This window comes from Coregonus clupeaformis, chromosome 19, assembly GCF_020615455.1.
Source record: "Coregonus clupeaformis isolate EN_2021a chromosome 19, ASM2061545v1, whole genome shotgun sequence".
Lineage (NCBI taxonomy): Eukaryota > Metazoa > Chordata > Actinopteri > Salmoniformes > Salmonidae > Coregonus > Coregonus clupeaformis.
The window spans coordinates 753,205-769,355 of record NC_059210.1 but is presented as its reverse complement, the minus strand read 5'-3'; the positions used below and the strand labels follow the sequence as shown (position 1 = coordinate 769,355).

Below are 16,151 nucleotides of genomic sequence, written 5' to 3'. Positions count from 1 at the left end.
CAGACAAAATTAAACGGGCCTATTTATATAATGAATATGAATTCGGAGGACAGAATTATTAAATATTACAGCATTAGACCTATCACTAAAAGCTTCAGTCATACAAAAGTTCAACTTAAATCCGAACTGGTTCTCTAGCAAATGAGTAAGATTGTCTCACCCAATGTTCAAGAGGCCTTTTTCCCTTTATTCAGATTACAACCTCTCACTTTAAGTTATTTGAAAAGGAAATAATCTCCCAAATATCACTATTTCTAAAACAAGCCATAGAAAGTTGGTTGCAATTTCAATAGGATCCTCCAGAAACGACAGAAAAAAATAATGCAACAATTATTGTGGTTAAAGTCAAAAATACTAATTGATAAAAAACCTTTCTTCGTAAATGATATTATCGGTAGGACTGGTTCCATGGCATAGTGTTTATGAATTGATACGCAAAACGACGCCGGATTCAAAACGTAGAATTTTTCAATTTAAATTATTATATAAAATTCTTGCTACCAATATAATGTTATTTATATGGGGGATACAATCTTCCCAGCTCTGCAGATTTTGCTGCGAAGAGACAGAATCATTAGATAATTTGTTTTGGTACTGTCCATTTGTAGCTTGTTTTTGGACACAAGTCCAGGAATGGCTAAATAATAATAATATAATGTGCCATTTAGCAGACGCTTTTATCCAAAGCGACTTACAGTCATAAAGGATTGCAATATTTACCTGGAGCCAACCCTGCATATAGCACTACTGGGTGATCTGAAAAGTCATAATCAATAGATCAATAATATAATAATACTTTTAGCAAAACAAAATATTTTCAATTTACGATCTGTAGAAACAATGAGAATAGAAAGGTTCAGAACTTTTATAAAACATCACAGTACAGTTTAAAATATGGCATATAGATGGACATCATGAAAATGATCGGAGGAAGTTCAGAAGTAAAAACAAACAAAATATAATTATTGTAGAATTTGACTGTGTCCATAAAATGTATATAGTATGTATGGGCTGGAAGTATAGGCCTAAGTGTTGTTGTTCACTAGTTTACTCCAATTGGGGAAGGGGTGGTGGGGTTGGAAAGTAATGAAGGGATTTAAAAAAGAATGTGTGTGTGTATGGATGTATGTATATATGTGTATATATATACACACACACACACACACACACACACACACACACACACACACACACACACACACACATACATATACATATACATACATACAGTGGGGAGAACAAGTATTTGATACACTGCCGATTTTGCAGGTTTTCCTACTTACAAAGCATGTAGAGGTCTGTATTTTTTATCATAGGTACACTTCAACTGTGAGAGACGGAATCTAAAAAAAATTAAAACCCAAAAAATCCAGAAAATCACATTGTATGATTTTTAAGTAATTAATTTGCATTTTATTGCATGACATAAGTATTTGATACATCAGAAAAGCAGAAATTAATATTTGGTACAGAAACCTTTGTTTGCAATTACAGAGATCATACTGTTTCCTGTAGGTCTTGACCAGGTTTGCACACACTGCAGCAGGGATTTTGGCCCACTCCTCCATACAGACCTTCTCCAGATCCTTCAGGTTTCGGGGGTGTCGCTGGGCAATACGGACTTTCAGCTCCTTCCAAAGATTTTTCTATTGGGTTCAGGTATGGAGACTGGCTAGGCCACTCCAGGACCTTGAGATGCTTCTTAAGGAGCCACTCCTTAGTTGCCCTGGATGTGTGTTGTTTCGGATCATTGTCATGCTGGAAGACCCAGCCACGACCCATCTTCAATGCTCTTACTGAGGGAAGGAGGTTGTTGGCCAAGATCTTGCGATACATGGCCCCATCCATCCTCCCCTCAATACGGTGCAGTCGTCCTGTCCCCTTTGCAGAAAAGCATCCCCAAAGAATGATGTTTCCACCTCCATGCTTCACGGTTGGGATGGTGTTCTTGGGGTTGTACTCATCCTTCTTCTTCCTCCAAACACGGCGAGTGGAGTTTAGACCAAAAAGCTCTATTTTTGTCTCATCAGACCACATGACCTTCTCCCATTCCTCCTCTGGATCATCCAGATGGTCATTGGCAAACTTCAGATGGGCCTGGACATGCTTTGGCTTGAGCAGGGGGACCTTGCGTGCGCTGCAGGATTTTAATCCATGACGGCGTAGTGTGTTACTAATGGTTTTCTTTGAGACTGTGGTCCCAGCTCTCTTCAGGTCATTGACCAGGTCCTGCCGTGTAGTTCTGGGCTGATCCCTCACCTTCCTCATGATCATTGATGCCCCACGAGGTGAGATCTTGCATGGAGCCCCAGACCGAGGGTGATTGACCGTCATCTTGAACTACTTCCATTTTCTAATAATTGCGCCAACAGTTGTTGCCTTCTCACCAAGCTGCTTGCCTATTGTCCTGTAGACCATCCCAGCCTTGTGCAGGTCTACAATTTTATCCCTGATGTCCTTACACAGCTCTCTGGTCTTGGCCATTGTGGAGAGGTTGGAGTCTGGTTGATTGAGTGTGTGGACAAGTGTCTTTTATACAGGTAACGAGTTCAAACAGGTGCAATAAATACAGGTAATGAGTGGAGAACAGGAGGGCTTCTTAAAGAAAAACTAACTGGTCTGTGAGAGCCGGATTTCTTACTGGTTGGTAGGTGATCAAATACTTATGTCATGCAATAAAATTCAAATGAATTACTTAAAAATCATACAATGTGATTTTCTGGATTTTTGTTTTAGATTCCGTCTCTCACAGTTGAAGTGTACCTATGATAAAAATTACAGACCTCTACATGCTTTGTAAGTAGGAAAACCTGCAAAATCGGCAGTGTATCAAATACTTGTTCTCCCCACTGTATATGCGAGAAAAAAAAAAACATATGGGGGATTGGAAGTGATGCAGACAATTACATTGACAGAAGTCAAATCTATCTGAAATATTAAAGCTGATCTACCCCTAAAAAATTTTTTGTATATATATATACACAGTGGGGGAAAAAAAGTATTTAGTCAGCCACCAATTGTGCAAGTTCTCCCACTTAAAAAGATGAGAGAGGCCTGTATTTTTCATCATAGGTACACGTCAACTATGACAGACAAAATTAGAAAAAAATTCCAGAAAATCACATTGTAGGATTTTTAATGAATTTATTTGCAAATTATGGTGGAAAAAAAGTATTTGGTCACCTACAAACAAGCAAGATTTCTGGCTCTCACAGACCTGTAACTTCTTCTATAAGAGGCTCCTCTGTCCTCCACTCGTTACCTGTATTAAATGGCACCTGTTTGAACTTGTTATCAGTATAAAAGACACCTGTCCACAACCTCAAACAGTCACACTCCAAACTCCACTATGGCCAAGACCAAACAGCTGTCAAAGGACACCAGAAACAAAATTGTAGACCTGCACCAGGCTGGGAAGACTGAATCTGCAATAGGTAAGCAGCTTGGTTTGAAGAAATCAACTGTGGGAGCAATTATTAGGAAATGGAAGACATACAAGACCACTGATAATCTCCCTCGATCTGGGGCTCCACGCAAGATCTCACCCCGTGGGGTCAAAATGATCACAAGAACAGTGAGCAAAAATCCCAGAACCACACGGGGGGACCTAGTGAATGACCTGCAGAGAGCTGGAACCAAAATATAACTTTTTGGTAAAATCTCAACTCGTCGTGTTTGGAGGACAAAGAATGCTGAGTTGCATCCAAAGAACACCATACCTACTGTGAAGCATGGGGGTGGAAACATCATGCTTTGGGGCTGTTTTTCTGCAAAGGGACTAGGACGACTGATCTGTGTAAAGGAAAGAATGAATGGGGCCATGTATCGTGAGATTTTGAGTGAAAACCTCCTTCCATCAGCAAGGGCATTGAAGGTGAAACGTGGCTGGGTCTTTCAGCATGACAATGATCCCAAACACACCGCCCGGGCAACGAAGGAGTGGCTTTGTAAGAAGCATTTCAAGGTCCTGGAGTGGCCTAGCCAGCCACTCAACCCCATAGAAAATCTTTGGAGGGAGTTGAAAGTCTGTGTTGCCCAGCGACAGCCCCAAAACATCACTGCTCTAGAGGAGATCTGCATGGAGGAATGGGCCAAAATACCAGCAACAGTGTGTGAAAACCTTGTGAAGACTTACAGAAAACGTTTGACCTGTGTCATTGCCAACAAAGGGTATATAACAAAGTATTGAGAAACTTTTGTTATTGACCAAATACTTATTTTCCACCATAATTTGCAAATAAATTCATAAAAAATCCTACAATGTGATTTTCTGGATTTTTGTTTCTCATTTTGTCTGTCATAGCTGACGTGTACCTATGATGAAAATTACAGGCCTCTCATCTTTTTAAGTGGGAGAACTTGCACAATTGGTGGCTGACTAAATACTTTTTTCCCCACTGTATGTGTATATATATATATATATACATATATTATTATTATTATTATTATTATTTAGTGTTTGCCTTGGGTATTTTCAGTAGATTATTGTATTTGTATTTATTATGGATCCCCATTAGCTTCTGCCAAGGCAGCAGCTACTCTTCCTTGGGTCCAGCAAAAGTAAGGCAGTTATACATTTTAAAAACATTACTATACATTCATAACATATTAAGTGTTCAATAACTGTCAACATTCTTTTGTACTTTTACGCGATATTCAATTGGTAGTTATAGGCTTGTCCCATCAATGCAACTCCCCTACGGGCACGGTAGAGGCGAAGGTCGAGAGCCATGCATGCTCTGAAACACGACCCAGCCAAGCCGCACTGCTTCTTGACACACTGCTTAACCTGGAAGCCAGCCACACAAATGTGTCAGAGGAAACACCGTCCAGCTGGCAACCGAAGTCAGCTTGCAGGCGCCCGGCCCACCGCAAGGAGTTGCTAGAGCGCGATGGGACAAGGAAATCCCGGTCGACCAAACCCTCCCCTAACCCGGACGACGCAGGGTCAATTGTGCACCACCCCATGGGTCTCCCGGTCACAGCCGGCTGTGACACAGCCTGGGATCGAACCCAGGGCTGTGGTGACACCTCAAGCGCGGCGATTTCTTATCATTTCTTTAGGCTTTGTTTACACTCTTTCAAACTGTCAGAAACAAACTTTTTTATTTAACAACTGTTTGGCACCTTATAGGCCTTCACAAATCGCTTGCCCGTGGTGATGGTGTTGGTTATTCTTCTTATTTTTTACGATAGTAGCCATACAGTGCCTTCGGAAAATATTCAGACCCCTTCCCTTTTTCCACATTTTGTTACGTTACAGCCTTATTCTAAAATTGATTCAAATGTTTTCTCATCAATCTATACACAACGCCCCATAATGAAAAAGCGAAAACAGGTTTTTATAAATGTTTGTACATTTATAAAAAAATAAAAAACAGAATTACCTTATTTACATAAGTATTCAGACCCTTTGCTATGAGACTCAAAATTGATCTCAGGTGCATCCTGTTTCCATTGATCATCCTTGAGATGTTTCTACAACTTGATTGGAGTCCACTTGTGGTAAATTCAATTGATTGGACATGTTTTGGAAAGGCACACGCCTGTCTATATAAGGTCCCACAGTTGACAGTGCATGTCAGAGCAAAAACCAAGCCATGAGGTCAAAGGAATTGTCTGTAGAGCTCCTAGACAGGATTGTGTCGAGGCACAGATCTGGGGAAGGGTACCAAAAAATGTCTGCAGCATTGAAGGTCCCCAAGAACACAGTGGCCTCCCTCCTTCTTAAATGGAAGAAGTTTGGAAGTTTAGAGCTGGCCGCCCGGCCAAACTGAGCAATCGGGGGAGAAGGGCCTTGGTCAGGGAGGTGACCAAGAACCCGATGGTCACTCTGACATGGCTCTAGAATTCCTCTGTGGAGATGGGAGAACCTTCCAGAAGGAAACAATCTCTGCAGCACTCCACCAATCAGGCCTTTATGGTAGAGTGGCCAGATGGAAGCCATTCCTCAGTAAAAGGCACATGACAGCCTGCTTGGAGTTTGCTAAAAGCCACCTAAAGGACTCTCAGACCATGAGAAACAAGATGCTCTGGTCTGATGAAACCAAGATTGAACTCTTTGCCTGAATGCCAAGGGTCACGTCTGGAGGAAACCTGGCTCCATCCCTACGGTGAAGCATGGTGGTGGCAGCATCATGATGTGGGGATGTTTTTCTGCGGCAGGTACTGGGAGACTAGTCAGGATCAAGGGAAAGATTAACGGAGCAAAGTACAGAGAGATCCATGATGAAAACCTGCTCCAGAGCACTCAGGACCTCAGACTGGGGCGAAGGTTCACCTTCCAACAGGACAACGACCCTAAGCACACAGCCAAGACAATGCAGTAGTGGCTTCGGGACAAGTCTCTGAATGAATCCAGAGCCCAGATTGAACCCGATCGAACATCTCTGGAGAGACCTAAAAATAGCTGTGCAGCAATGCTCTCCATCCAACCTGACAGAGCTTGAGAGGATCTGCAGAGAAGAATAGGAGAAACTCCCCAAATATAGGTGTGCCAAGCTTGTAGCGTCATACCCAAGAGGACTCGAGGCTGTAATTGCTGCCAAAGGTGCTTCAACAAAGTACTGAGCTTACGGGTCTGAGTACTTATGTAAATCTAATATTTCCGGCGGGGTGTGGTGGTGGTGGGGGGGGGGGTTTATGTATTCGCAAAAAAATCTAAAAACCAGTTTTTGGTTGGACATTATGGGGTATTGTGTGTAGATTGATGAGGGGGGGAAAACAATTTCATTCAATTTAGAATAAGGCTGTAAAGTAACAAATTGTGGGAGAAGTCAAGGGGTCTGAATACTTTCCGAATGCACTGTGAGTATGAGTCAGTCATAACATTAAATAAATCATATTTTCTTTTGAAAATAAAATAAAGGGAGCCTTGTACATTTAAATAATACATATTTACATTTGCTAATATAAGGCTATTATGGCAGAATCTTAAAACAACAGTACATAACAAGATAACAGAACAGAAGAACACGTCTCTTTGGAGAGATCCAGGGAGACCCGCCCCGTGCCCCAGGGATCGCTGGTGGACATGGGGACAAAGATAGTCGCCTTTTGCCACTGGCAAGTTGAAATAAAATTGAAATTGATAATTAATTCATAATTGAATAAGCTAGGCAACTTATTGGAAATGTCAGAATAATTGGGAATAATAATAATAATAATAATAATAATAATAATAATAATAATAATAATAATAATAGCTACTGTAGGCCATATGTATTTAAGTTTATTTCCAAAGTTCCAATTAGTTGTTTACTCACATAAAGGCTACATTGTGATGAGTGTGATTAGAACGAGTCAGGCACAGGAGGGTAAATCACAGCATACAGAGTTTATTCCGTCGTACACAGTTGCGCTGGATAGCAACAACAAAATACAGGCACAGGGGAACAATCTACCCCAGCAATACAAGGTACGAGTAGCTCCACCGAGCTACACTCAACTCACATAAAACAATCACCCACAAGGACAAGGGGGCAGAGGGAACACTTATACACAGACTAATGAGGGGATATGAACCAGGTGTGTGTAATTGACAAGACAAGACAAATGGAATGATGATATATGGAGCGGCAGTGGCTAGTAAGCCGGTGACGACGAACGCCGAAGCCCGCCCGAACAAGAAGGGGAGGCATGGTGGAGGGTTTCAGCATGGTTCTCCTTTGGTCTATGGTCCAGCCTGACACACTGCTGCTGGCCGGGACGCAAAGCACACTTCTCGCCAACTTGGCTAGCCGTGGATATACCGTGCTGTTGGACTTCTACCAGTCCAACAGGACTCTTTCATCTGCCATCACAGGCCTCTGTGGTGTATCTTGTCACCTTGTAATCGTCTTCTTCATCAGCATTCTCTGTGACATTTTCCCACTCTGAAAAGTCCAGCCCTGTTTGCTTGGCGGGGTGTGGCACAGACGCATTGTCTTCTGTAGGCTCCTCTGATGGGGGCATGGACTGTAAAAGTGTGCGCACATGGTCATAGACATCTTGCCTGTCTTGGGCGGGCATCATCCACAACTGGTTGAACATGGGCCAGAAGAGCATTGCCACCTTGTGTAGGTCTTTGATGTCCACCTTCCTCTCCAACCAACCGCTGTGTCTCTGTCGCACAGCAGCCTGCTGTTGCGAGTCATGTGCATGGGGCTGACAGCTTTAGTCTCTCTGACCATAGACAAACCAGGTTTAGAATGGGATACTTGTCCCCTTCCAGTATTTGCTGTGCATCATAAAACGGCTTTAGGAACTCCGGGAGATACTGCAGGTAATCAGGGGCTATTCTTTCGACTCTCTCACTCTTTCTGTGGGCCTCCATCTTCTCGTGCACGTCATTGTACACGTCCTGGACAGACTTGAGGGTCAGGTACACCGTACTAAACCTTGTATCTCCCATCTGCAGCTGGGTCTTTGAGAGTTGCGCAGCCAGCCCAGACTACTTGACATACCTGTAGAGAAGGCATGATAAGCACATCATAAACTTTCAAAACTGGTGCATGGCAAAATAAGATGCCCATGGAAAGCTATATGACTGAATTAGGTCTACATTATTATTATTATTATTATTATTATTATTATTATTATTATTATTATTGTTATATTGGCTATTTTCGTTATATTCCTAAATGCATTGTTGCTAAAGGTATGACATTGTATTTATTTTGCTTATATCATCATTTCATAAGTAACCTACCTGACAAGGGACTTTGCTGCGGTGAGCGTTTCAGCAATGTCAGGCTGCTCTGTCAAGGCCATGTTGAAGCACCGCGTATAGAACGTGGTCCTGGCAGTCCAGCCTCCAATATGGCCAAAGGGCAAGAACGATGTTGGAGCCCTGGTCAGTTACCCAAACAATTTTGCTTAATGACATAGCGTCGAGGCCAAACTTTGTCACCAGAAGCTTCACTATTTCCCACCTTATATTTCCCTCGGTTTTGGCATCTTCTGCTGGAAACTGTGCTGTGGTTTCTTGCGACTAACTGGAAATCTGCAGTAATATAATGGCATGTTATCGTAAGATAACTAAGCTTCTGATAGTCGTCAGTCCACGTCTGTTGTCATCCCGACAGTTCCCTCTTTGAGGATGTTTCAACTTCTGTCAGTTTCTCTCTTTTCATCTGCCAGGCTCAGACATCGGGCGGAGACAGTCTGGTGGAGGGGCAGAACAGAGGTAGCAGTCACCTTCCCGTAAGTAGCCACCGCATCAATAAGCTTTTGGGCAAGCTCCTCAAAGCCTGCCCCTTCCACAGTATTGAAGGGCCGAACATCCTTACAGCAAACACTGACGCATTTGTCAGTTACCAACTTCTTTACTTTAAGTGGCACAGTTAAGTTTTTGTTAACAAATGCAGACATTGAGGTTTGGCCTGGGGAAGAGGCTGTTGTGCCAGGGCATCTGTTAAAATGGCACTGCAGAGAAGATGTACCTTGCTGTCATACTTTTAAAATGCTCCACACCCTCTGCATTTTGAATTGCCAGTGGATTCGCCAGTGGTTTTAAAAACCAGGTCAAATGTTTTCCAGACATCAGACTTCCCTTTTCCCTCCTGAGCAACCAATATACATTTGCCTGTGGCAAGACCCTTCTTCACATTCTTCGCGTCCATTTTGCTGCCGGCATATGTGTTACAACGGTGTTCAGAGGTTATATCCAATTTATTAATGCGATTATGATTGGCTATCCAATGGTCCGGCCCTACCCTATATGTCAGGTGCATGCACTACATGCAAGTGCCACGTGAAAAGAGCATAGCAATGGTTGAAGGGAATGTTTTTGCTATCTTAACAAATTAGGGATTTCGGTAACATAACTTTTCAGTAAGAGAAACAACAGGTAAGAAACAAAAATAAAATGACTGTAGTTAGGTATAGCTTCAGCAACATGGACAGCGGGATACACACTGTTGCTGGCTGCACTGCCTGTCCTGCTCATTGACAGAGAGGAGGAGAGAGACAAGGTGCAGCATTTTTCTTTTTTTTTACACAGCCTGACAAGCCATAACCCGGCCCAGCAAGAGTACATATTTAGAATTTGAGGCCCAGCCCGGAATGACAACTCTACCCCTAACCATGAGTCTAATGCTAACCCAACCCTAACCCTGAAGAAGAAAAAAAACATGTACTTGCAAGTGGGGGGAAAAAAAGGATGTACTTGCCCGGGTGCCCAGTGTGGCAGTCCCCTGCACCTCTCCAAAACCTTCATATGTATGTGTATGCATCTGTGTCTTTCAGAAGGGTTAAAAAGCATAAGTCAAATTTTGGTTGGAACTTGTGTGCAATTGACCAATGAACTGATTTTAATCTTAATCAATTCTGCCGCTATTGTCCTTTGTATCATGGCCATCTGCTCATGACCTGTTTTAACGCTGCTGTCTGTCTGTCCCCCGTGCAGGGTCCAAGTCGCGACCGTTCAGTGAGGAGTACAAGCGGATCCCTCCTCCCAAGCCAAAGAGGAACCCTAACACGCAGCTGAGTACCTCCTTCGATGAATCCTACATCCAGAATCCCGGCAATAGGAAGTCCTCTAGGAGGGTAAAGTCCTCGTCGCAGATCCAGAGCCCAGCCCCGGACACGGAGGACGAAGACGAGCCTGTTTACATCGAGATGGTGGGTAACAATCAGAGGGACCTGAAGCAACGCCACCTGGAGGACGAGGACCAGAGTGAGTCGGTCTATGAGGAAATGAAGTACCCCATGTTTGATGACCTGCTCCAGGACACTAAGTGGGAACAGATGGGGGTGTGTTCCACCCCTACAATCCTGGACATGGAGCATGGTCGTTCCTCCTCCTCCCACTCCACCCCCCGGGGGTCCCTCTGTGATATCCCTGCCCCCTTCCCCAACCTGCTCACCCACCGGCCGCCCTTGCTGGTCTTCCCACCAGCCCCTGCCCTGTGCTCGCCCAACTCGGATGAGTCGCCCCTCACCCCGCTGGACATAACCAAACTGCCCATGCTGGAGAACGTTGCCACTGGCTACACCAACAAGCCCGGGGAGGGTGCCTCACCCACGACCCCAGAGGCTCCTCCCCCATCCACCCACCACCGCAAGGGGGAGAGAGAGAGAGACAGGGAACGAGAACGAGAGAAGGATAGAGAGAGGGGAGAACAGGATCTCCAATTCACCCACACTATCACTATATCTGGTCGCTCCTCCGCCCCTCCCCGGCCCTCCACTCTCTACAAGGCATCGGCGTCGGCCGGTGGGCACCCTCGAAGCCACTCCGCGTGTCCCTCACCCGTCAGCATGGGCCGCTCGCTCACACCGCTCAGCCTCAAGCGCCCACCACCTTACGACGCCCTGAAGATAGGGGGCAGCATGCCCCGATCCACCTCCTCCGTGGCGCACGCCTCCAAGAGCTCAGGTGATGGAGGTCATGAAGGGGGAGGTAAACTGAGTAACTCTTCTCCGGCCCACAGCTCCATGCAGAATGTGTCGCATTCCCATACCCCCACAAGCCCTCTGGATGAACTCACCAACCTGTTTACCAGTGGCAGGAATATGCTAAAGGAGGGATCGGGAGGGAGGAAGTTCAAGGAGACCGCTGAATGTGAGTGCCTATGATTAGTTATTAGCACATATGTTGTGCATAAGGGTGAATAAAGGGTGCATTAAGGTGTGTTCTTTATGCAGACAAAGGGATGCGTAACAAATGAGGCGAAGGTGAAAGATAGAGGGAGTGACCAAATTCTTCTAGAGCCCCACCTCAAGCGTAGCTTCTTAAAGTAATATGTTCATCTTCAGTTCTGTTACAAATGTCTCAAAATATCTATGTAAATTCAGAGGGTTACTGCTAAAAAGTTGCTAAAAGGAATTGAATAAATTCACACATGGATTATACCTGTCAATCTGTCTCCTACCCAGAGACCCTGAGCGATAAATACAGAGAGACATGCCATGTCAGAGAGAAAAAAAGAGAGTGTGGATTAATAATCTTATTGAGAAAACTGGTTCGGAACATTTTTGAGTAGAGTACTTCAGTTGCTCTTTGATTCTGCATTTTTCTGTGAGCTCGATGCTCGGTTTCTGGAAATCAAATCAAATTTATAAAGCCCTTTTTACATCAGCAGATGTCACAAAGTGCTTTTACGGAAACAAACAGCAAGCAATGCAGAAGCATGGTGGCTAGGAAAAACTCCCTAGAAAGGCAGGAACCTAGAAAGAAACCTAGAGAGGAAACAGGCTCTGAGGAGTGGCCAGTCCTCTTCTGGCTGTGCCACGTGGAGATTATAAGGCCATTAAGGCCAGATGGTTCTTCAATATGTTCAAACGTTCATAAATCACCAGCAGGGTAAATAATAATCACATTGGTTGTATAGGGTGCAACAGGTCAGCACCTCAGGAGTAAATGTCAGTTGTCTTTTCATAGCCGAGCATTCAGAGGTCGTGACAGCAGGTGTGGTCGAGAGAGAGAGAGAGAGAGTTTTAAATCATCTTTATTGGGTCTGGGAGCCCACCACACAATAAATACTCATACAAAACCGTAGTTACACATCAATTAAAAACACAACTCCAATTCCTCCTCCACAGTAACTAAACACAACAGCCTCTGAATACCCCATATACTCATAAACAGATAAATATTGTTGACAAATGTATAATAGGCAAACTCAACCCCTAGTCTCACTGCCAACATTCCCTCCAGCATTCCCACCACATCCACAGACCTCTGTCCCCGAATACTGTTCTTTCGGGTCTTCCATATCGCTAATTTTGCTGCCCCTAACACAAAATTGAGCAACACAACTACACCGTTTTGACTAAACCTGTACTTTGGCCCAAATATATACAGTTGGGAAGAGAAAACCTCTCCCAACGTTGAGAACCAATTAATGATCAGGTCAATCATCCCGACCAACCTGGGACACTGTAAAAACAGATGTGCCAGAGTTTCAGACTCAGCACAGAATGGACACCCCTCCCCAACAGCAGGATCCAGGTGTACCAGATACATGTTGGTGGCTATGGCTCCATGTATTATCCTCCATTGGAGGTCAGCTGTCCTCTTATCAATAGGCAGTTTGTATAATGATCGCCAACAGCCTTTTGGGGAGGCACCTGGACCAAGCACACCCGCCCACCTCGTCGATTTTACCCCTTCCAGGGAAGAGGCATGGGACACCTTTACACATATTCTGTACATTTCCTTCTTTCCCACCTCCTTGAACTCCCCCAGCTCCGGGGTATCGAAGGAAAGCAGCATCCCCACATCCTCCTCGAATGCCCCCGCCGCAGCACTAACAATCAGTGCAGGGAACACATAATCCAGACCCTCCTTCCACCGATCAGAATTGGAAGTGTCAGTCACATACTGCAGATGAAGTACTGGCAAGGTGACACAGACCTCAGCGACGACCTTCCTCAGTAAGCGAGACGATCGGATCCCCGCTCTTTCTCCCAGCTCCTCCAACGACCTATTCCTGTTCCGCATCAGATGACCCAGCTTAGTACACCCACGCCTAACAGGCATGAACGTAGGCTAGCTGAACCCAGAACACGGGACTGGATGGCAGTGTTGTGAAAAAGAGGCTCTTCAAAAAGCCACATCCCTGGTGGCGTGCAGGCCTTACGGGACTTGACCAGAACTCTCCAAGCCTGCATAACAGACTCATAAAATGGAGTCAGGCCAGGCAACTCACCCCCCTCCAGCTTTAAGAGGAAAATGTGCTTGTCTAAGCCCAAACAACCCACTCTCCTCATCAATGTGTAGGCTGTATCAACCCAGCTAGAACCGTCACTGTACAACAGTCTCTGGGCTGCTTGAAGCCGGAAAGCCATGATCCTAGAGGAAATGTCCACCAGGCCTTGCCCACCCTCGTGCAGGTACAGGGCTGCAGCTTTAATCCAGTGATGTCCAGAACAGAAGAAATTGACAAGGGTCCTCTGAAGCTCTTGTATCAGACCCTTTGGTGGCTGCAAAATCATTAGTCTGTGCCACAGGGTAGAGGCAGCAAGATTATTAGCTACCAGCACCCTTCCCCTATAAGACAGCTGGGGCAGCACCCATTTCCATCTTGACAGTCTGGCACACACTTTCTCCACTTCACCCTCCCAGTTCTTTTTCTGAAAGACATCGGAGCCTAGAAAAAACCCCAAAGTCTTCATCCCATCCCTGCCCCACTGAAGCCCCCCTGGTAACCGTAGGGCGGACCCCATCTGAAGCTGACCACAGCGCTTCACTCTTTCCACAATTGACTCTAGCTGAGGAGGCCCCCTCATACACCTTTAAAGCGTTTGAGAGAACCTTAACATCCTCACACCCTGTAATAAAAACTGTTACGTCATCTGCATACGCAGACAGTGCTATCGTGGGAATTTTTTATGAGAGCCAAATCCCCCTTTTTTGGCAACAGTGAAAGTACCGCACGTTGACAAGATACAGAAAGAGAGCCCTCATGAAAAGATTCACACACCACTTCATAAAAATCCTCCCCAATAGACCCCCAAAAGTGCTTATAAAACTCAGATGGTAAACTATCAATGCCAGGGGCTCGGCCTGTTGAGAGCTGCATAACTGCTGTGGACAGCTCTTGCAGTGTAATGTCAGAGTCCAATACGACTCTTTGCTCAGGTCCCAATTGAGGAAGACTGTGTAACAACTGTTCAGTACACAGAGAGTCACAATCCTCCGCCTTATAGAGGGCAGAGTAGAAATCCACGGCATGTTTGACGCATTTCACTGTCATCCGTGGTCACCTTCCCATCAGGGAGACGAAGGCAGACCAACATTACGTTGCAATGTCGACTGTCCTAAGTTTTTTTTTTAAGCGCTAGGAGCATCCATATCCTTGAAGGAAGCGAAACGAGACCTAATCAAGGCACCCTTCACTCTTTCATGCAGAAACGACCTTAGTTCATGTTTCTTGTCCTGTAAGTTCATGACTAGTCCGGGGTCATTCTGAGTGAGCAACTTCAATTCAATATATTTGATGTCCTGTTCAAGGGCCCTGATAGTCTCTTTAACTTCAATTCGAGTCAGCGCAGTATACTGTTGACAAAATAATCGTATTTGGGTCTTCCCAACCTCCCACCATTGTCTCAAGGACTCAAAATTCCCTTTTGTAACCCTCAATTTTTCCCAAAACAACAAAAACCTTTCCCAAAACATGACATCATGTAACAATTTAACATTAAAATACCAATAAGATGATGACAGGACAAGTGAATATCAACAGTGACAATATGGTGATCAGAGAAACCCACAGGAGTAATGTCACACCTTCCAACCCTACTACAGTACTGCTCAGATACATACAACCTGTCTAACCTTGCTGCACTGACATGACCTTCATTAACTTTTAGCCATGTGTACTGCCTAACTTTTGCATTCCTTACTCTCCACACATCAGAAAGCTCAAACTCAGTTAATAGACCAGACAGGCAAGTGGCTGACCGCAGGTGAGGTTCTTCAGCGGTGCGATCAACAGTAAAATCCACTGTACAGTTCCAGTCCCCTCCTAAAACCATACACCCCTCATGGTCACACTGTCTTAAGGTTTCCTTTATTTTATCAAAACCAACAATACGCTCTGTACCCTCATTAGGAGCATAAAAATTCAAAAATATATATTTATTTTTTATTTTATTTCACCTTTATTTAACCAGGTAAGCCAGTTGAGAACAGGTTCTCATTTACAACTGCGACCTGGCCAAGATAAAATACATAACATCCACCTTGACCAGTAAAACCCGACCCTTGACAATCTCTGCTGTAGATACCACAGTCACCCCTAAGCCTGAAGAAAACAAGATTGCCACCCCAGCACTGAAATTAGTACCATGACTGAGTATATGCTGCCCCTCCCACCACATACCCCAGTCAACTTAATTTTCCTCATCACTATGTGTCTCCTGTAGGAAAACTACATTAAGCCTTTTCTGTTTTATTACTTCTAATACCCAAGCCCTCTTATTCCTGTCCCTTCCTCCATTAATATTGAGAGAACCTACCCTTAGTATCTCTATATAGAAAATAAAAAGGAAAAGCAGAAGATACCACAGAGAAACCAGACAAAGAGAATAAAACACCCTATGAGGCATAATCATCATCATTATTTAAATGTTCTCTTAACCTGACCACGTTTCCCACCACCTTTTGCTGCTACAACAGCAGTAACAAATTTCCTCAAGCGAAACCGCTTCTTCTCACTCAACTG

General features: G+C 44.4%; 1 protein-coding gene across 1 annotated transcript in view; it reads left to right on the top strand.

The window, feature by feature from the left end:
- Positions 1-9,130: 9,130 nt before the first annotated feature.
- Positions 9,131-16,151, top strand: part of LOC121560200 (neuronal tyrosine-phosphorylated phosphoinositide-3-kinase adapter 2-like) — a 36,013-nt gene continuing 28,992 nt past the window's right edge. Inside the window, exons 1-2 of the mRNA XM_041873235.2 lie at positions 9,131-9,183; positions 10,388-11,545. Coding sequence (XP_041729169.2) covers positions 10,600-11,545 — 946 coding nt within the window. The 5' untranslated portion in view covers positions 9,131-9,183; positions 10,388-10,599. The remainder of the gene's footprint in view (positions 9,184-10,387; positions 11,546-16,151) is intronic.